At 35.7% G+C, this 23,192-nt stretch overlaps 1 protein-coding gene across 2 annotated transcripts in view; it reads left to right on the top strand.

Annotated features, from left to right (window-relative positions):
* LOC149552179 (uncharacterized) overlaps positions 1-23,192 on the top strand; it is a 119,271-nt gene that overhangs the window by 58,748 nt on the left and 37,331 nt on the right. For both annotated transcript variants that reach the window (XM_089787684.1, XM_089787685.1), the window contains exon 4: positions 5,377-5,600. In XM_089787684.1, coding sequence (XP_089643810.1) covers positions 5,377-5,600 — 224 coding nt within the window. The remainder of the gene's footprint in view (positions 1-5,376; positions 5,601-23,192) is intronic.

Here is a 23,192-nt window from a genome sequence, read left to right as displayed (position 1 = left end):
GGAAGCCGAACTCCCAAATCATGAACCTGCATAGGTTGGTCTGCTGGATCAGGAACAGGAGAAACAGGCATGAATGGTCCTCGCTGCTCATCAAAGACTACATTGCGGCTATATATGAGACGAGATGTCTCAACATCAATAAGGCGGTAGGCTTTGTGAAGACTGCTATATCCAACAAGCATTAGTTTCTGACTCTTGGCATCCAACTTGGTGCGTGAAGCATCAGGGATCCAAACAAAAGCAAGAGAGCCAAAAACCTTCAGGTGACTGATTCTGGGCTTGCGACCTGACCAGGCCTCTTTCAGAGTTTTACCTTTGACCGCCATTGTGGGTGACCGGTTCAACAGATAGACTGCAGTGTTAACTGCTTCTGCCCAAAAACGCTTCGGAACATGTCTGTGTTCAAGCATGGAACAAGCCATCTCGGTGATTATCTTGTTCCGACGTTCAACTACACTGTTCTGTTGTGGCGTGTGGGGTGTGGTGAACTGGCGTTGGATGCCATGTGTATCCAAGAAGCTGGAGAAAACATTAGAACAAAATTCCCCCCTATTGTCTGATCTAAGAGTAATAATAGATTTCTCAGACTCTTTTTCAACTAAGGGTTTAAACTTTTGAAATACAATAAATGCATCGGATTTCTTTTTAAGGAAATACACCCACATTTTTCTACTGAAATCATCTACAAACAACAGAAAATACCTGTACCCAAGAATAGGAGTGGCCATAGGGCCGCAGATATCAGCATGAACAAGCTGAAGTACTTGAGAAGCTCGCCAAGAATCGCCACTGGGGAAAGGTGTGCGATGTTGCTTCCCAGCCTGACATGCGTCACAAACTCCAAGGTGTTGGGTTTGAATCTCTGGCAAACCAAGAACAAGCTCATCCCGAGCAAGTTGTGAGAGATAATGCACATTTAAGTGCCCATATCGCTGATGCCAAAGTGTGCTGATGGAAGATCGCCGAGCAGCCATAGCTAAGTCTTGAGAATCACCAGAATCAGTAAGTCTGAAAAGACCATGATCCTCAAGACCAACTGCAACAGTAGACTTAGTCGCCCAATCAGTGATGGTGCACTGATGTGAACTGAAGGTGACTGCCAAATGTGGAGAATGTCGCAGCAACTGACTGACCGAGAGTAGATTTAGTTCCATCCCTGGAACGTAGTACACATCAAGGAATATGAGCTTCCTCCCAACAGACTGAATTTGAATGTTGCCTTTACCAACAACCATGTACTCTTCTCCACCACCAAAGATAACAGAATCTGAATAAGGCTGGTAGTCAGTAAACCAGTCTCTGCGGTGAGTGAAATGTCGAGAGGTATGTGAATCAATGTACCAGGTAGATGACTGCACATGATCTGCGGGTCTTTTAGCCATGAAGGCGTAAAAGGCAGATTCCGCCTCCTCAGTGTGGTCTGCACTGTTTGCTTTGGGTTGCGAACTTGATTGCTTAGACTGGGCAGCTAAGCGTTTCCGACATGCAACCTTCATGTGACCATACTTGTGGCAATAGTTGCATTGAATGTTCTTCTTTTTGGTACCATCGGATGCTGGAGCAGAAGACTTCTGCTAAGATGGTTGCTGAAACTTGCCCTTATCCTTCTGAAAGGATTTCGCAGCAAAGGCTTGCTCAGTGGAGGTGGAACTGGAGCTGCTACCGAACTGTTGTTTCCACCGATCTTGCTGAAGGAGCAGGGTGCAGAGATCAGTGAACTTTAGATCAACACCAGTAGATGTGATGTTGAGAGTCTTGATAAAATGCTCATAGGAATTTGGTAAACTCCGAAGAGTGATTACCACAATATCCTCTTCCTCCATCTTGCGACCAATGGCAAGTAACTGATCACGGATTTTCTGAATCCGATTCAGGTGTGCTTGGAGCGAGGTGCGCTCATCCATGACTATAGAAAACAAAGTGTTTTTCAGAAAGAAGGCTTTGCTCTTGTCGGAAGTCTCATGAAGACCTTTGAGATGTGTCCAGATTTTGGCCGCTGTCTTGCCGGATGGAATCTGAGAAAACTGGTCATCAGCTACGGAGAGTTTGAGAAGCATTATCGCCGATTGTTCAGATCCCATGTATCTTGATCAGGACCCGAAGAAGTCGGACACTGCTTAACACCCAGAACAAGTTGATCGGTGTTTCGATATTCGAAGATTGCGATGATGCGCTGCTTTCAGGTTCCATAATTGCGACCATTGAATTTGGAATTATGCTCGAGCAGAATATTTGTTAGAGATGCCATGGCACGTTTTTCAATGAAAAATTGTGAAAATCTGTGAAGGCACGTTCTTCGAGGCAAAAATACGGAAGACCCAGAAGAACCAGAGAATGACCCAGAAGAGAGCTTGAAAAACCTAGAAGGAATCTGCTGTCGTTTTCTGAATTCGTTGGCTTGAAAATCGAGGCACAAAAATCGAGGCACCCAGAAAAAATGGACGACAACCCAGTTGAGCTCTCGAAAAACCCACCAAGAATCTGCAAACAAAATAATTTTTCGACCCCAAAAATTAGGGTTTCGAGAAAACACGGCCCTAGCTAAAAAAAGCTTGAAAAAACTTCAGATTTCTTGATAAAAAATGGTCGAATCTGCTTCCCAGAGCACGATGACAGACTGAGACGGCTAAGAGCATGAAGATTTGATATAGAAACATGCAGATTTTCACCCCAAAAACGCGCAGGTTGAAGACGCGAAAATGGAGTGTAAAAAAAAAACGCGATTTGCAGAGGATGTTAGGCAAAAGAAATCGCGATTTTCAGATACCAGCTGAGAATGGTACAAAACGACCACAATTTTCATGCAATGTGTAGACCCGAGTTCAGAATTTCTCTAGATAGAAAAACCTAGGCGGGTTTTTGGAGAAAATAGCTGAAATAATTTTGGAAAAATTTAAACAAATAATTTCAAGAAGAAATTATAAATTTTAAAAAAAAAATTTAAGCATTTAGCTCTGATACCATATTACGAGGTAATTGGTAAATATTTGCTTGTTAATAACAGAGACTGAAAGGTCAATTTATACAAAAGAATGAGACGATGTTTCCTTAGGAAATGATCGTAAGGAATAGAAACATTCTATTCCAGAGAAAACAAAAAACGAAAGCAAACTAAAGCTGAAGATATTTACAAGATAACCATTAACTAATAATAGACGTCTTATCTATTATTGTAATAGAAGTTAAAACCTCAAATTTGAAAAATAAAATGCCTTTAAATTTATGCAGTTTGCCAGACAGAGTTCTGGAGCAGGTTTTCAGGGCCGTCAGTGCTGTTTTATCTTTAAAGGAAAAATAATCCTGTTAAAACTGACATTGGTCTGTTCAATCTTGAAATTGGCTTTGTATTGGATATACTTAATATAATAATTAATAGAGGGCAGTGAACACATGTCGGGTTCACTGCAAGCATAGGAGTCCAATGGCTCTGGATAAGCTTTGGCCTTTCAGTACAGACAAAATAGTGTTTGGAAAGATTTTTGTTGTAAAAGTAGTTGTCATTTATTCTCGTCTTTGACCTCTCTGTCAACTGTGTTAAGTGAAGGGCCATGAGCCACATGGAAGGACATAGAGATAATAATACTAATTGAAGCTGAAGACTATTTTATAATGAACAACATAATGCAGGATAATGTACCCGATGGCATTTTATTACATGCCTTCTTTCTTTCTGTACGTTCACATTCAAATGTCAAAGTAGATTTAGTAGTCTTTTTATTAGCATATATGATTTTTTAAACTATAGTCTATTATCTATATTTAATATATTCAAGATCTCTTTTAATTTCACCTTTTAAATAAAGTTTGACATTCCAACTTTTAGCAGTCTTTAGTATTCTCTTGGATTGTGGCAGAAATTAATAGCTTGAAAGATAGCATTCTCTCCTCAAAACAGCAGTTGAGTAGTATTGTGGAGAATACTAATACATTGGCGAAGAGAATAAGTGAGCTGAAGGCTGATCATGAGCAGAGGATAAAAAGTTTGGAGGATACCGTAAAGATGATCCAGGATAAAGTCAGAGCGGTGGTTGCAGTCGGCAAGACTGCCATGGACAACTCCATCAAGGGCCTTAGGAAGTTGAATGACCAGGTGGTGGCTTTTGAAAGTCTGTCCAAGGATATTGATGCTTCCCTCTCTGTGAGCGTCAAGATGGCTGAAAGAGTCCATTTCAAGGACACAGGATTGACCAGGGATATGGATGCTGCTGCGGATAAAGCAAAGAAGGAGATTAGCCTAGCTCTGCTACCTGGTTGAGAAGTAAGGACAAGGGGGTTACCTCCATTGATAATTTGGTTTAGAAAGTTAGGAACTTAGGAGTATCAATGCTGATTTTATTCAGAAGAATGTAGAGTTAGTTAAAAGTCTGTAGGTGCTGTGGGATGGTGCTCACTGGTATTTTGGTCCCTTTTGCTTGGCGTTGGACTTGCTGTTGGTTTATAGTTGGTTCTCCTGTTTATTTTCTCCTATTCTGTACTTGAATTTTTGGTCCTTGTAAAACCAGTTTTCCCTTAATAAATTAGATTCCATTTTTCTATGTTAAGACATTTCTAAAGTTATACTATTTATTAATCTATATTTAATATAACATGTAACATGTTCGTATAAATACAGAATTGTAGATATATATTATTTGAATTCAATAATAAATCTATTCCCTAGTTTTGTTGGTCGATGATTATTTCCCAAATTGTTGATGAACTTGAACCTCATGAACTTTGTGACTTACCTGGCAAGTTCCATGGTATGGCTATATGTTATATCAAGGTTTGGTTTTTGGCGAAGTTTGTGAACTTTGAAAGTACTCTTCAAGTTGCTGAGTATTCTACTTTGTGAGCTGTAACAAGTTTAACTCTTGAATTTCTATACGTGCAGAAAGTGTGGTTTAAAATGTCTATGCAGTTAAAATGCTGTTTAAATGTGTTTTTCACATGTTTTTGCTAGAAAAACATGCAATTTCTCTTTCAAGATGTCAATTTTTAAATGAATACATTCTGTTATTCTTTTACAAAAAAAATACGTTTCTTAAAGAAATTTTAGTTTTTTATACTTTCAAAGTTGAGCTCAAAATTTTGGGGTTTCTGAGTACTCTCTGTCCAAGTCTGCGAACTGCAGTTTTTGGTTCTTTGCAAGGATATCGTAAATATAAATGATAATTTCCCTGATATTCACATTGCACTAAGTTTCTGTTGATTGGCATTGGTTAAACTCAATTTACATATATTTTAATCTATTAATATGACAGAGTTGTCCCAAATAAGTTAATGATTGGTTGATTGGATTGTCAATTGTTCTATCATGGATTTTATTACTTTTTATGCTTCAATGATGCAGATTGTGTTACTGATGTTTATTTCTTATTGTTATCAACTTATTAGAAGGTTCAGAGGACCCGGAACCAAAGGCAAAACGGCAGAAACCTGAAAAAATGGATGCTGGAAAAGGGAAAGGAGTAGATGCCAAAGCAAAAACATCAGGCTTGTGTTCACCTCTTCCCCTCTCAGATGCTCTTGTAACATTTATTGGAACTGGTGAAAGTGAATTGTCAAGAGCAGAGGTGGTCAAGCGAATATGGGGATATATAAAGGATAATAATCTACAGGTGAGTTGCTTTTGATGATTGAATTCTTTTTAGGAAGGGTCCTATTAACTTATCTAATGTTCATGTACTTTTTAATGCAACTATATTAATAAAACAAGACAAATTTTTTTTCTTATGAAGAATATGCTTTCATAGTAAGCAATTCTTTATCAAGAATTTGGAGTAGTTTAGGTCGCGATGTAAATCATGTGCTATTATTTACTTTTATCATTCTGTTGGAAGATTTGTATTCATTACCTGTTGTTGGAATATGCTTGACTTTGCTAGTCATTCATTTAATATTCTGTGTCTATCTCCCTCAACTCTCTGTCCACTGCATGTGTAATTGGTGTGAGGAAAATAAATGTTCGGTTTTAAATGTAAGACTAATTATATTTATGTACAAGTTTTGAAAGGTTTGCTGACAAAGGCCACCTTCCTAAAGTCATGATTTGACAAAAGGGCATTTTAATTATCTTACTCCATGATATAGCTTTGTTTCTTTGGGCACTATGTTGGACTTTCATATAATTTTTATGAAAGGCAGCTGATAAATCTAACCATTTTGCATATGTGTTATAAAATGTAATTGTTATAGTATGTTTGTGAGTTTTTCTATGATTTAATATTATAAGTAGTTTGCACGTGTATTTGCTGGATCCCATGTAATCAGAATTCTCATTTGTAGAAGGAAACTAGTCACTAAAACCTCTTCAATAGCAGAAAGTTGATGTCTCTTGTAGTGTTTTACATGTTGTAAAGGTCATGGTAGATGAAAGAAATCATTTATTCAAGGATTGTATGATATTGTTGGATATAGCTATATTGAATCTTGATTAATTGGGACATGTATACCATTGAACATGATATCAGTTCCTAAAGTTTTCAAAGTTTGTTTCGATTATTCTAACTTTTGGATTACCCGTGTTTGAGAGTCTTTAGGTGGTGTAATAAGTCTCAGTTTTACTCGATTTATTGCCATAAATTGCAGGTATCTTGCATCTTATCATGTCATTGATAAGCATCCAGCTTTCACCATATTGAGTCCAGATAATTGGATGTAATCAATTGTTGTGCAAGCGCATCTGGTCAACACTCCCTTCAGGATATTTGTCTAATGCCCTCTTCTACAAGTTAAGGTTTAAAAATGTTTGTTGTTTCCATGTATGGTGTTCCTAAAAATGATTGAACCATGCTTGAACTCTTCCTTCCAAACAAAGAACTACTCCATCTATATTGAGGAATATAATTTTGGGTTTGGGGATTAAAGGATTAAGGTTTGATATTCTGGTTCAAAACCCTTTTTCAACCAGCAGAATTGGAAGTCCAAGAAAGATATTCCTCTTGCAAGTCATGCTTTAATAACCAGAATAATAATAGTTTTGGAAGCTCAAAGTCAGATTTTAATTACTATTCAAAACTTCTAGTTTGGTAAGTTTCTAGAAACGGCATGAAATTCACCTTTGCATCATAGAGATATATCCTAAATCTGTCTCCTTAACGGAGAGAAAATGACACTGCAAGATAAGATATTGATTTAGATGGAGAAACAATAATTTTGTTAATGACAGAATTGTGGCACAACGGAATTCTCTGGGATTTATTTCCTGATCTTGCATGTATTAATGATGAGACAATTATGTGATCTAATAGGTGACATCATTTTAAAGACATTTTTATCAAATTTTGGAAAGACAATGCTTGTACTAATGTTCGGATGAACATTGGAGAATATTCCTTGTTATGGAGACAATTTGATGCAGTCACAGGATTGGATACCCAGTGAAGGGCACCTAATCATAGTAGCCACACACACAGATAATACTTTATTAAAAATTAGATACATACTTGTCTCATGGGCATACAATTCCCCACAGAGACTTACTATCTATTCTCCTCTTGACTTCACATAATACATCAACAGGCTTACAATATGGTGATGGATTACCATCCTCAATGAATCGTTTTTTGCACTCGGCCAAGTACCTTGAACATGCGTTTTGATATCTTCCCAATGAAAGAAAACACCTCTCTCTTCTTCCTATCAATTTCATCTGTTTGTCCCTTCATCTGACACCTGTCCAATGAGGGTAATGTTTAATGAATTTTTCTCTGTACTCTCCTTGTCTCTTTGACCATCACATCTCTCTCTCTCTCTCTCTCTATATATATATATCAATATTTATCATTTTTAAGAAGAGTGGCTACAGCACATATAGAAGGAATTTGAATATTTAGTGGCTAGCAAAGTAGGTAGCTCTTTTAAACTTGTGATAATTGAGGCCAGATGGCAGTTAGAAGACAAGAGTCAACCGTTTTCTAGAAAGGAGCATGCAATTTTTGCATTTGATTTCTACAATCTCATAACACTGCAACAAAAAAGAAAATGCTGGTCATAGGTTAATGAATATAGTTAAGTTTGTTGCCACGAAGGATGAGATAAGACAAATAAGAGGTTAAATTAAGGGTGTCAACAGAGATAATGTAGAGCCAGTTTGGTCTTTTATCTCCACGTCCAACTCACCTTACATCCAACTGATATCTTATGATGTACGAAAAGAAGATATTGGTGGGTCCCAGTTGATAGGAGTGGCCAAAAAAAATAATAATCAGGAAAGATAAACAGATACAGGCCCTAGCCACCAAATACAGCCAATTAAAACCATATTCTAGCTTTCAACGTCTTTCAGGAAGTATGTCCAACTTAACCTCAGGGGACTCCACTTATTAACAATGTCCAAGGAAGGACAAATGTCTCAATGGAGGGTGTGGGTCCAACTGTACATATCTCGAAGAAAATGTCTCCCATGTAGACCTCACAAATTAGTCTTAGAAAAGCAAATTGTCACAATTGTTAGGGTGGGACACACATAAGTCAGCAATGCTTAAAAACCAATGCTACTCAGAGGAGGATGTATATTTGGTATAGGACATGGATCCCACAATTCAACTATTCAGATCAAAAGATCGTGAAACTAGATATGAACAGCTAGATGTGACCCAAGATGATGACTAAATGACTGAAAACATCTGAAAAATCAAAATCGATTTGCCATGTTTTTGGGCCAATGTAGGATCACTTATGGTCTTGGATGCTCTTATGTTGAAAACAATGGGTGGAAAGTTTGAGAGCATTGACACATTAGAGCTGAGAGGTGACAATCCTTTTGGAATGTGAACAGTCTGCAGAAAGCTTTATTATTAAATTAGATGCCTCAATTATCTCTTCCCTTGCCTCTTCCACAACAGCACACATCAGCTTGCACCATCACTCATTCATCATCCTTGATCACTTGTGAACTTTTGTCCATCCGCGGCTGATCTCCTCCTTTTAATGCTTTTTCTCCAATATCTTTTACTTTCCTTCGCAATTTTCATCCCACAAATAACCATGCACTTTCACTAAGTGCTTCTCTTCTTTTTCTCTCCTTCTGTGGGATTTAACCTACATATATCTATCCTTTACTTAGAATGAATAACATCAACAATTCTCATCACTATCTCCTCATAATCCTTTTCTCTTTCCACAGTTGCCATTCTATCAGCACTAATAGCATCATAGAAATCAGAAATTTTTATCACTATCTCTTCATCTGCTCCTTTTTCTACATTCGCTACTTCATCTACACAAATCAGCACTTAAAACATTATGGATATCAGAAACTTCTATAATCAACTGTTCGGCTTCTACCTTTCTTGTATTTATTACTCCATTCGTGCTCTCCCCTCTCTTCTATGGCTGCAAATTTTTCTATGCTTTGCTATATCACATCTTCAAATACGATCATGTCCTTAAAAGGGCCGATGACTACTGCAACCATTCTCTTCTTTTTCATCAACAAGCTCACCTCATCAAAATTCTCCAGCGATATCTAGTGTTAGGAAGTCATGTATAACACCCAACTTATTTAATCTATTTTTTACATAAGCCCATGAGAGAAAAGCATGCATGGAAATCTTTCATAATATCCGTAATGCATATAGATCAAATAGACAAGTCATAATCCATGTGTCCATGTTCAGATATTCACATTATCTAATTCATGTATACAAGGTATATATAGCAATGTTCGATAAAGAAAAAAACATTTAATTGAATTTTCAAGCTGAAGCTAAGAATAGCAACTATGTCTTCTGATAAAAGAAGCCACCAAATGGACACTAAATGACCATTAATAGAATAACTAAAAATAACGTACTAAAGGTAATCAAATATGCTAGGTCTTTTGAAGATAATATGTAGGTCTTTTGATCTCAAATGGATAGAAGGTTGCCCCCTTCTGGTCATAGATGCATAGAAAAATGATATACAAAATGAGCCTAATTCTGCAAAACTTCTAGAAATGACCAAGATAACCACAAATCATCCAACCTGATGTTGGGTAAACAAATATTGCCCTTCTCTCTAGCCAGAGATACCGAGTTCAACTTTTGAAACTGAAATCATGGTTTTGAGGAGAAAATTGCTAAACCCTCCATTGCTTTTGGAAAACAACAATTGTAATAGCTTACCTGGATACTCTCCCAAATAATTTGCTCAATAAAATTCAGGAATAATAACAAATATTTCATGCGTAGTTTTCTACAAATGCCAGAATAATGTCCAATAAAATAACTCATAGATGTTACTGTATTATAACATTCAGCCATACAATATGTTCATAAATATTCCAATCTTAGATACAAAAAGTTACAGCCAGATTGGGTAATAAGGAAGAACTTGAAATGCAAGGTGAACCCCGTCGCGAACCCACTCCGAAGATGAACTGGCTTCCGTCCAATCCAGCAAGAAGCCTGAAGGTTTCTGTCCTCAGGTTACCAAGAGAAAGCTAGAAGCTTCCCAAATTTTTCCAAGAGAAATTAGAAATCTAATAATAAATCCAAGTGTGAAGAGAATGAGCTTCTAAAGGTCATTTTGTAGCCATCTTTGTGTCTCTTAATTTTCCTCTACTTGACACTTGATATTTCTTTAGTATCTTATTCCACTTTTACTTAATGTCTCCATTTAATAATAAAGTGGCATAATAATCTTCTTTCATTGAAATAAATATCCTAGAATGCTCTTGACAAGACGCTCCAAGTCCCGTACTCCATTGGCTAGAAGACTGAATTTGGACCGACTTACTCAAAATACTAAGCGTTTGGACCGACTTAAATACGCATTTGGAAACCTTGTCAAAACTATACTCCGATTGGCTGACAATTGAATGTGCCTAAGCGAAAACTTGTATGGATCATAGGCAAAGAGTAAGTTACAATACAGAATCATGGCAAAAAGGGCTAACGACATATCAAAGAATAAAAGCCCAGAAATGGGGACATTACAGTCCTCCTTTCCTAGAGATTTCTTGCTTTAAAGCAATCGACATCTGCATGCTAGGACTAGAATACCTCGATACCATATCTACCTCAGGAAAACTGCTCCATCCATTCGCTGTGTGATTCTGATATCAGCAATGTATCCAGAATTGTGAAGCCACTCATCAGTATACGATTGAAGTAAAGCATCAATCATGCCAATACCAGGATCCCACACTATTATGTTGACCATAAGATATGAGGAAATATAAACATGTCAAGGAGCTATAAATATTAGACAACTACCATCTGTGAATGATCTTCTAAACTGCTGATGAAACAACCAAACAGTTCAATAGCTAAATCAATACCATAGGCACAGGAAGGCAAATACTACCATCATCAAACTGTAATGCCCTTGAGTATATCGGTGTAATGGGTAAGGAAAGGGCTGGAACCCACTTTGGATGATGGAGATATTAACTCTCATTAACCCCTAATCAAGGTCTATCCAGTTGCTGAAGCATAAAATCCATAAAATTTCATGTATAAAGTAGAATCTGAAACTGTATAAGCTGTGAGCAGCAGTACTAACTCTAGAAATCACCCCATCACCACAGTCCTCTGAGCAAATCCCATCACCAATAACAGTTTTTGGGTCCCAAATCCTGCAATCAATCTCATCCTCGTTATGTGAATTGGATGGGCCTTCTTCATCCATTTCAAAAAGTGGATTATCAAAATTCAAATCAGCATCCACCTTAAATAAACAATTGCCAACCAGCTGAATGTTTTCCATCTTATCTTGACATTCTAGTGGTTCCAACAATTTCTTGGGGCAGCTATCCGGGTCATTAGTCTGCTGAATGCCATGAAGTTCCTTAAATACTTCCTGGAAAAGCTCATGCCTTCCTATGCTCTCCTGTTGCCTGGATTGATTGGTGACAACAATATTTTTTTCTGCTTCATGAAGAGCAACCCGTGTACTATCCAATGCTTCTTTAGCAACATTAAGCTCCCAATTGAGCTTACTAACCTCATCCTCTTTTTCTTTCAATTGTTTAGCATACATTTCAGCAACTTTTAAGATGTAATCCTTGTCTGAAAGTGACAGAAATAATCTGATTCCAAAGAGTTAAAGGGTATTTTAACCTCCTGCAAATTAGCAACATAGAATCACTTTCCATTCCCATTTGCCTCTTTTTGATTTGAGCTTTCTTGTAGAGACCCTCAATGGTCCTGTGAGTGTTATCATAACACAGTAAAACTGTAAAAATCATATCTTTAGTAACCTCCAGCTGCTTCTTCAAGGCATGCTTCTCATCATTGTCATTGTGAAGTGCATTTTTTTGATTGGTCATCCAAAATGCCATCATCCTTGAATACCATCTTTGTTTGGTCCTCTAGTTCACTATTATGCATAAGTGAGTTGCTGATATAAGAAACACATGATTCATCACCCCTCTTAGGGATGTCATCATATGTTTCAATCTCACTGTTTGATTGTTTTGTATGCAAAGATAAGGTTGCTGCTATGCCATTAATCAGTCCCTTGTGACATGAAGTTTTGTAAACTTCTCTAGAAACATCCAACATGTTCTCACATTAGGCATGATTATCCTTAACAGAGCATGTCAGTTTCAATCTCTAAGTCACGAATGTAGAGTTTTGAATATGAAATATCCCATACCTGTGACAATAGTTGAATTCATGGCATGACCACTATTTGTGTTACTTTGTAAGGGCAAAATGGTGAAATTCTTATCATCTCCATTGCTGGTCTAAATTTCTTTTGCTCCCTTGTCTTCCTCATTAGGCGTCCAAGTTTGCTAGCATGTGAAACATATTTGTTCTCTCATTTGATTCTTGCTCATTTTTGGAGACCCCGTAACTTGTATATCTGCTGATATTAGCTTCTTTTTTAGTCATAAACTTCTTGAATATATCAGTTTTATGCTCAATCAATCTCTTGGAGAATTGGTATGCAGCGGAAGATAGATACAATATGTTTCTTCGTCCAAATGGCCAACAAATCAGATTGCAACTTTTTGCATATTTCATTATTTTCTTCAAGGATTAAGGGCACAATATTGTGCATGCAAGCCTTCACATTGTTTGGATGATACTCCCCGATTTCTGCCAGAAGCATTGAAACATGTGAAGAATCAAATCTTTATATTCAAGGTCAATCGTAATATTGAATGATCTATCATCTAACCTTTGTCATAATTTCTAAGATCTTGACCTGCCTAACAAAGGTTGGGCCTTTGTCATTATGTAATCCCTGATAGCTTTCACAATTCGCTGCAAAAATTTCCTGAACACATCATCATTATATAGGTTGCTATTTGTGCTGTTATCCATGTAATCTTGCTGAAACATGAAGCCACAGCAAAGCTAACATCTCTATCTGGATGCTTCATAAACTTCTGCTGAACCAAAGTGAGCATTGAGGGCTGCAAGGCCCAATTAAGAAGTCTCCTATCTGCCTGGTCTACTTTGGACAGAAATATTTCCAATTCTTCCAACTTAAGAAGAAGTGTGTCGATAGTTTTCAAGGATTTCAGTTGTAAACCAATTGCCCACTTTCTGTTCTTTTTGCATGTTCCTGAGCTGATTGCCATTGAGTGTATTATTAAATTTTTGTGACAACAGGTTGCTTTTTAAACTTTCCATTTTGCTCTACTTTCCAACTTTCAATGCTTAGGAAATAGATTGCGATCTTGCAATTACTGAGACGAATTGTCAAACGGGTTGTCTGCAGAAAACTCAGAGAATACATTGATTGCAGAAATGAGAGAACAATATTCCCCAGATTATGAAACAACAATTTTGTCTCAAACTTGTATTCATAGCATAGGTATTTCATCAAACACTTTGCTGACAAACAATCAGAAACAATTTTTTTTTAAAACAAAGTCATTCCAATAAACATGTGGCATCACACTGAAATAAACATTTATTCTGCAAAAGTATTATCTCAAACATTTGGCATATACAAATCTCGTACGAATAGCAATGTGGCATCTATTTTCAGAGATGTAAATTAAGGATTGCAGCAGAAATGAGAGTGCCCCAAAATCAATACCTTGCACCTGGTAACTCTTGAATCTGTTTGGTACCATAAAAGTGTAACAATAGCCTGCAAAAATATAAGTCCTGTAGGCACACTATTGTTTAAGTTGTATCATGCTATGAGAAAGTCTTCAATAGATATAGACTTTCACAATTGGTCTTTCAAGGTAATTACAATTACTCATGTGCACCTGCAGACATCCACCTAGCAACAACACCTTCAGAAATTGAAGTGGATGAGTACAAGGGAAGTTTGATATGAGGCTCTGAGTCTGATTAGATCAGTGAAGCAGCAAAATAATTCCTTGCCCATGCCAGTCTGAGCACTCTGATGTAGTCATTAAGCCGAGGACTCCTCTAGGATGCACCAATGACTGTTTATTTCCTTTACTCTGCTTCCGCATGAGAACCTTATGCTAATTACAATATAATAAGACTGCCTTATTTTGGTTGTCTCTGAATCTGCCACTGCCTCGAACAATTTGTTATACCTGCAAAGCTTCCACACGCCTCAGGGAAAACAATTCCACGAGATCCTCTTTCACGACAGACTTTATTAATTCATATCTTTGAATTATATTTCCCACCATAGAAATTCAAATTATATTCACGCCAAAGATTTCAATGACAGCAACAGTATTAGTCACTTAATCAAGTCCAGGACAAATGCATGGACAGTGCTTCCACCTTATATCTCAGTTCACCTGCCTTGAAATCTCATGGCATGATAGACCAAATTTTTTATAGTTCAATAGATATTCCTGTACTAAAAATGACGTTACTGTAGTACCAACTGATGCCCGGAACTAATCGTTTCTGCTCCATATGTTGGAACAAAATCAGAAGAATAGTTCTTGGCGAAAATGGAAACACTTTCTTTCTTAATTGTTACAACTTCTAGCTAAAATATGTGTGTCTGTAACCTCACGACAACTTCAATATTTTGAAAATTTAATGCTCGAGCACAAATATTATATGCACAACTCAACTTCAGAAAAACTAGAGTAATAGAGGTCCATGATTAAGTCCAGAATTTTAATCTTAAATGTTTGCTAACATCAAAATTTATTAGCGCTCACCATATAAATATTCTTTCATGACAATATTAAAATTACTTTCACAACGACAATACAAGAGTTTGAAAATATTAAAGCACTAAACATGCACATATTTATTCACACATTTTCTTCATTTTCCTGCCACACGAACATAGCATTTCCTCTCTGCCATTAATATTAAATTTTCATTCAAGTCCATGAGTAGTGACAGAAGATGAGACCCGTAGAGTAACATACTAAATATCACTTTTTATAAACTGACGAAAATAATATTTATTTGCTCAGACCCCTTTCATATCCTTTCCACAAGAATACTGGTTTTGAATTTTACTGGTAAATAAATCTTCTTCCAAAAGGTGATAAAATACTTTACCAAAGACTCCCATTAATTAAAATCACGAATCAGTGTGCCCAATTGGAAATAATTCTTTTGTTCTTTAATTCGATTGTTAATAACTCTCAGATCTGACAGCAGGCCAATTCTCTTGAGCGTGACACTTAAATTAAATTTCTGAGGATCATATCAATAATCAAAATGTTAACCTCTGCCAATAAATGAACTAGAACCTTTAATATACTATTATAATATTCGGAACTCTCTCCAAGAATCCCTGAAACCACACAAGATGACAGAATACACTGCTTTGATACCATTGCAATATCCCACTCGATATTCTCCCAAATAATTTGCTCAATAAATTTCAGGAATAATAACAAATAATTTCATGCATATTTTTCAGCAAATACCAGAATAATGTCCAATAAAATATACTTAGAAATGCTATTGTATTATAACATTCAGCCATACAATAACTTCATAAATATTTCAATCTTAGCTATTGAAAGTTACAGCCAGATTGGATAATAAGAACCTGAGATGCAAGGTGAACTCTGTCGTAAATCCACTTTGAAGATAAATGCGGTTACCATCTAATACACCAAGTAGCCTGAAGGTTTCCATTCTCAGGTTTCAGCAAGAGTAAGCTAGAAGCTTCCTAAATTTGTCCAGGAGAAATCAGAAATCAAATTATAAATCCAAGCGTAAAGAGAATGAGCCTCTAAAGGTCCTTTCGTAGCCATCTCTGTGTCTCCTCATTTTCCTTTGTTTGACTCTTCATATTTCTTCAGTATATTATTCCACTTTCAATTAGTGTATCCATTTAATAATAAAGTGGCATAATAAATCTTCTAGCATTAAAATAAATATCCTATCAAACTCAGAAAGACAAGTATAATAGCTTGTCGAAATACTCTCGATAAGACACTCCAAGTCCAATATTGCAATGGCCAGAAGACCGAACCTTGCCGACTCACTAAAAATTGTAAGCATCTGGAAACCTCATTGAAACTACTCTGATTGAATGGCAAGTGAAAGTGCTTAAGCCAAAATTCACATGGATCACTAGGTTAGCCCGCAGAACCCTGGTGGAAAGGGCTAACACCACATCAAAGAATAAAGGCCGAGAAAATGGGACATTACAACAATAGCTTTGAAATTGAGCATACGACATACAAATTGATTACAAGAAACCATGATTTTTCTGGAAAAAATAAAAAAAGCCCAAAAACAAATATAAGGAGAAAATTTGAAAAAAAAAACACAATTTTGGGGAAAATTGATCAAAACTGAAACTGAAAATCCTCAGCATGGATCAAAATACAAAACTTAATTATTTTGGGGAAAATGGTAAAATCAAGTAGAATTTGTCAACGAGAAAAATATTTATTGGAAAAAATTATAAAACCGTCCAGAATTTTTTATGGAAAAACAAAGAAAACCCAACAATAATTTTTGGAGGAAAAATTAATAAAAACATAATATTTTCTGAAAAAAATTTAAAAAAACCCGAAAAACAATTTTATCAGATGCTGGGTTTTGGGGCTGTCATGAAACTAGAGATGTAGTCCATAGCATAGGTGATGCTAGGTCTTGTGGCGGTGAGATAGGATGAGGCTGCCCACTAGTTGCATGAATGTTGATTCATCCTCCACCGGTGAATCCTATTTGGTCGATTCAAATCTGCAAACTCCTAGAATGGTGACGGAAACGATCGCAATGTCACACCAGAAACCCTCAAAATGTGCAAAGAGGCATATGCAGTTTTTATTGGAGTAAAAAGGGTCCTTGAAAAAATTAGGAACAGCCTTTTCTCTAACAACCCTAGGTGGGCCTTAAAAGTCCACAAAAAAACTTGGAGTTTCTGGAAAAAATTCCAGATAGGAGGAGGCTATGAATTTTTGTTCAAAAGGCTTGCCAAATTTTATGAAACCCCATTGACCTGCTCTAATACCATGTTGAGGTAATTAATTGCATTATTTAATTCATTAATATGCAAGGTATATATAGCAAATTACATGACAATGTTTTTAAAAGATAATAGCAATTATGTCTTTTAATAAAAGAAGCCACTAAATGACTCTAAATGACCATTAATAGAACAACTAAAACTAATGGACTAAAGGTAATAAAATATTATAGTAGTCCAAGCATTGATCCACACATTCCATGCCATGCTTCACTTATGCTCCCTTGAAAAGACTTCATATGATGACAAACGACTCACCTAGCCAATCTTGACTACTAACACATGGTTGCATAAATAGACAAAGACTCACACAAATAAAACCAAGTGGTAAGATGAAACCTGTCCCTCAAAACTTGATTACACAAAACCATTGATCCAACATTTTGATACTAAGTTCTCACAATATTAAATACTTTTCTCTAGTTAATTATTCCGCTTGCACAAATAAAATAACTAACCCAACATTACATACAAGGTTACAAGTGGCCTCAAATAAATTCCTAATGTGGCTAAACAAACCTTCTAGATGGAGCACACTATAAATTTATTTGATTCACAACATAATCATATACAAATTTATGCAAGGTGTACAATACCCAACCCTAGCATAAATTAATATGGTGATAAGTCCTCTCATCCTCCAAAAATACTACTTATGGAAGAAAAGGAACATGCCGACAACAATGTACTCTTCTCCGCCACCAAAAATAATAGAATTTTAATAAGGCTGTTAGTCAGTGAACCAGTCTCTGCGGTGGGTGAAATGATCAGAGGCACCTGAATCAATATACCAGTCATACGACTTCACATGATCTGTAGGTCTTTTACCCATGAAGGTGTAAAAGACAAATTCCACTTGCTCACTGTGCTCTGTATTGTTCACTTTGGGCTATGAGCTTGGTAGCTCGAGCAAAATATTAATCAGAGATGCCATTACATGTTTTTGAGTGAAAAAGTTTGAAAACCTGTGAAGGCACATAGTTCGGGGCAAAAAAACATAAGACCCAGAAAAGTTGAAGGGGTACCCAAAATAGAGCTCAAAAAACTTAGAAAGAATATGTTGTCGGTTTTCCGATCTGCTGGCTCGAAAATTAAGGCACAAAAATAAGGCACCCAGAAAAAGCAGAAAACTACCTAGTTGAGATCTCGAAAAACCCACCAAGAATCTACAATTTTTTAATTTAGAACATAAATTAGGGTTTTGACAAAAAATGGCTTTGTCTGCAAACAAACCCCCAAAAATGGCGAAAAAGTGTAGAGAGACCATAGTTTCTGGGCGCAAATTTATTACTAAGACGTCACTAAATAGAGCAAAAATGACCATAAAACAGGCAAAAATGACTGTAGTTATTGCTGGAAAAAAGACCACAAATAGGCTGCAAAAATGCATGAAAACTGGGTGTGACTTTACCAAAAAATTATAGAGGGAAGTTGCAGAAAAAATAGCCGAAGTTGCAAACAAAAAATGCCATTAGAGGAAGTAAATATCATAGAAAATAATTTTGAAAATAAAAGGCAGATATTTTCGATGAAGAAATTATAAATATTTTCGAAAAAATTTAGAGTATTGGCTCTGATACCATATTATGGACTAATTGGAAAATATTTGCTTCATATAAATAGTGACCGAGAGGTCAATATATACAAAAGAATGAAATGATGTTTCCTTAGGAAATGATCGTAAAGAATAGAAACTTTCTATTCTAGCTTGGTAGAAAACTAACAATTATATACAGCCTAACTAAATATTAGAAACATTCTAATATTTACAATAGATTACAAATAGATAACCATTAGCTAATAATAGAAGGTATCTATTATCGTGATAAATATATGCTACTATTTTAGAAATTGGTATAGGTACCTTATCTTTTCCTGGACAAACTTTAATTCCCTTTCCAAGAATTGCACACAAGTGCCCTTCCACTCGGTTATACAAACTTGTATACTGCACATCACACTTGGGACATATCCAAATACATGTCCCTCCACTAGGAACATGCTCTAATATGTTCACATTCCTCCATAATGGTGAACTTGGGTCGACAGTAAATGCAGGAGTAGTGCCTGCCATGTTAAATTTGAGTAGCTGCTAGTACCCTGCAATTCATACAAAAATAACTTTTAAAACACATAATTTCAATAGTGAAATATTAAAATTTGAAATAAAAAATATTTAACAAATTTATTTAGTATTTGCTAATAGTAAAATAGCTAAATAAATAAACTTTAAACTTTACATAAAAAAAAAATCATCTAAGTAATTTGTATATATAAAAATTTAATATGAATATCCAAAACATAACCATCTTAATAGTTTATAATATACTCTTATATATGTTTATAAAATATAAATATAATATGATAATTTTAATGTGTTGATTAACTAGTATACAACCGTATAAACATATTTTATAAATACATTAACCTTATCATATTTATAATATGATAAATATATAAACATATATACAACCATATATATAAACATAACCAATTAAAATAATCCTCTAAAAATGAAATAATAAATATTCAAATCTACATTGAAACTATAGTAGTAAAAAAACCCAAAAAAAAATTGAATGTTCAACAATGAAATGCTAAAAATCTGAGTTTTAGCCACGAAGATGGTTGCCGTAGGTGGTGGTCGCGTAGATGATGGTTGCCCTCTACGGCAGACACAATTCACAAACCTAGGGGAGCTGCGAACACCGGTGAGCTACAAACGAATGCAAACATTCTACAAACACAAATGAACGTAGGAGAAAGAAATGCAAACAAGGCCATGTGAAGTAAAAATAAGAAAGGAAGACCCACACCGCGTGAAGTTAAAACAAGATATTTTTAGGTTTGTATCTGCGGTCAAAGTCAAACCATTGACAGGAGCTGACGTGGAATCACCACGTTAGGACAAGAATTGCACGGAAATGAAACAAAAATTTCTGGATCGTTTCAACTTAAAAAAATCGACTCCCGTGCGTGACCACAGTCAATTCCCCTCAATTTCCGATTCTCAATTGACTCATACCCGACGATGGGCTGGAGGGAGCGATTCGGCTACCTGGGGCCTCAAGCATCAAATCGAAGTGATAACATAGGGTTCATGGGACTATGGCTCTAGTTCTATTGTCTTAGTGGGTGACAACCTGACATAATTGGTAGTGTGGACAATTTATGTTGGCTGGCCCATGTGTCCCTTTCTTAATTTATAATTTTTGTTTAAAAAAGATTTTTAATCATAGGTGTGATATTTATTTATTTATAATAAGTTTTTTTGGTCGTCTTTGTAATTTTTTCTGCTCATTGTAGTAATTTTCAAGAATGTTGGGGTATTTTCTTTTTCATGTGGTCAAAGTGGGGAAATTTCATGTCAAATTTTGTTTCTTGGGCAAGCTGGGTATAACAGCGAGGTTCTTTTTGTCTCAAGAGGTGATCTATGAAACTTCCTTTACAAAAGTCCCATGTGAAGCACATTCCATGTTATCCTTCTGATCAATATTCTTTTGATCCCCAAATTGCAATAAACCCAACAAATCTGCAAAATAACATCATACCAATGTGTCAATAACTTGCTCTAACAAAACCTTGGAGCTCACACCTCCCACAACTTTACTAAGGCTCTAATACCACTTGTTAGAAAACAATGCACGATGCCTAGTTCATTCAATTCATTTCCTACATAATCCCATGAGAGAAAAACATGCTTACTAGATTACAAAGTAACCATAATGCATAGATCAAATAGAGAAGCCACGATATAACACAAGATATACCCTAGGAAATCCCTTAGGAGGGGAAAATCCAGCCTCCAAAGGCATCCATATTTCATCCATTATTCATTAATATAGCAATATATGCACTTATAGAGTTACAATGAACACTTCACAACTTCAAATCTCTCCAATGCATCATCCATGTGTGCAAATATGAATCTCACGTCCTATGCCATGCTTTTGCATATGGAATTCTTAGAAAGATTCAATACAATGACAGTCCACTCACTAAATCAACCTTAACCACTAATTATGTGCTTTCTTGTATAGACTCTAGCTCACTTAAATACAACCGGTACTATAAAATCATGTGCCTCAAAACCGTTGAGTACACAATTGTTTGTTCCACTTTTAATATTTGATGCCTAGTTCTCTCAATATTAAATACATGCTCCCAGTTAATTATCCCCTATCTTCCACACATAAATAACCTAATGTTACTACAACCTAAGAAGTGACCACAAATAAATATCTTGTTACGACAGCCTAAGAAGTGACCACAAATAAATATCTAAGGTGGCTAAACACATCTCCTCGATGCACCCCACTAAATATTTATTTAATTTGCAACTTTTAGAAATCCAAGTTTATGTAAGGCACATGAGACTCATTCCTGAGATCTCGTGCTCTTTACTCATTCCTTCTTTACTTACAATCACATAAGCACAACTTATATTGTGAAGATTGAAATGTTCCATAACCATTTCTTTGTGTATAGCCTCATGAAGGCACTTCTTTTCTTTTTCTACTTTGATAAATATCTTCATGACCTTTAAAGTACAAATTTCTACCGCAATCTCATAATTATTTGTTCGTACTTCTCTCTTGTAAGAAATCTAGTGTACAAAGAATCAAAAGAATTAAACTTTTCTTCAATCTTCCTAGTCTCCTCTTTATATAGGAGAGTTTCTTCATCGTCATACTCTTTGATCAACAGAGGTACTCATAAGCCGCTATCTTAACTTTCAAATCTCCATTTTTTTCAATCTTTAACACGTGCACCATCTTTCAAGGAATTATTTGTAATGTCACCTTTATTTGGACACTAGAAATTAATTAAATAATTTAAATTCAAGTTGTCAAAAAATAATAGATCCAATGATGACTGAATTTAATTATTTTTTAAAGTACTAAAGTGGCTTTAGTGGTGGGTTAAGTGAAAATTTAATGCCACTATATTATCATTACTCCTAAGTTAAAATTAAAATAAAAGAGAGGGGAAATCAAAAAGAAAGGGAAGGGAAAATCAAGTGGCGAAGCAGAGGGAAAGTCAAGAGTATCTACAATGGGTATGAAAGCACAATAAGAAGTTCATTTAGACATGTTTGGTTGATTAATTTCTTTGAAAAGAGCTTTGACAACTTCTTATTTCAGTTTCAATTTCCTAAGGACTGAAACTCTTGGGACTGCTCTCAAATTGGAGAAAACCTTAATTCAAGTTGGAGATATCATCCAGGTATCTCACTATGTATTTACGAAGTATTTCAAATTAGTGTGCTCTCTCTTTAATGATGAATAAGAGTTTGTTCAAGAAAATATCATTTTCGAGGGAAAATGTGTCTCCAAAAATATTTTAGGTTGTGCTTAATATTTCATTGGTTTGGGGCCCTATCCTTTCAATTAAATTGTTTCCTCTTATTTGGTGTGAGCAAAAATTGGTGTTGTTTACGTGATTCATAAGTGCGGCCTGAATTTTATATATGTCAAGGAATTTTCATATCGATGATATTATTTTAGCGGAATGGTTTATTTGAAATGGCAAGAATTCTTTATAGCTTGCAATATTACATTGGGAGTTTTGGGCATGAAATCTTTGTAAGAGTATAGACATTTTGTGAAACACTTGATATGCTAGGCCATTGCATACTGGTATCTAAGATTGATGTTGGGTTTTGATGCTTGATTAAGGTGGGTTTTCACATATGCTAGTAGAAAAAATATTATCAATAACTTTGTATTAAATTGGATTAACAAATACTCCCGAGTCCTTATCAATGCTGTCAAATTACTATGAAGTTCTGAAATGTTTACTCATTATGCAATGGCAATATGACAAACGCTTTTGCATACAAAAATAAAAAATAATATTCAGAGATATCACATAGA

This window comes from Cupressus sempervirens, chromosome 6 (assembly GCF_028749045.1).
Source record: "Cupressus sempervirens isolate cs-2001-9-10 chromosome 6, ASM2874904v1, whole genome shotgun sequence".
NCBI lineage: Eukaryota > Viridiplantae > Streptophyta > Pinopsida > Cupressales > Cupressaceae > Cupressus > Cupressus sempervirens.
This window is presented reverse-complemented; position numbering and strand designations above follow the sequence as displayed.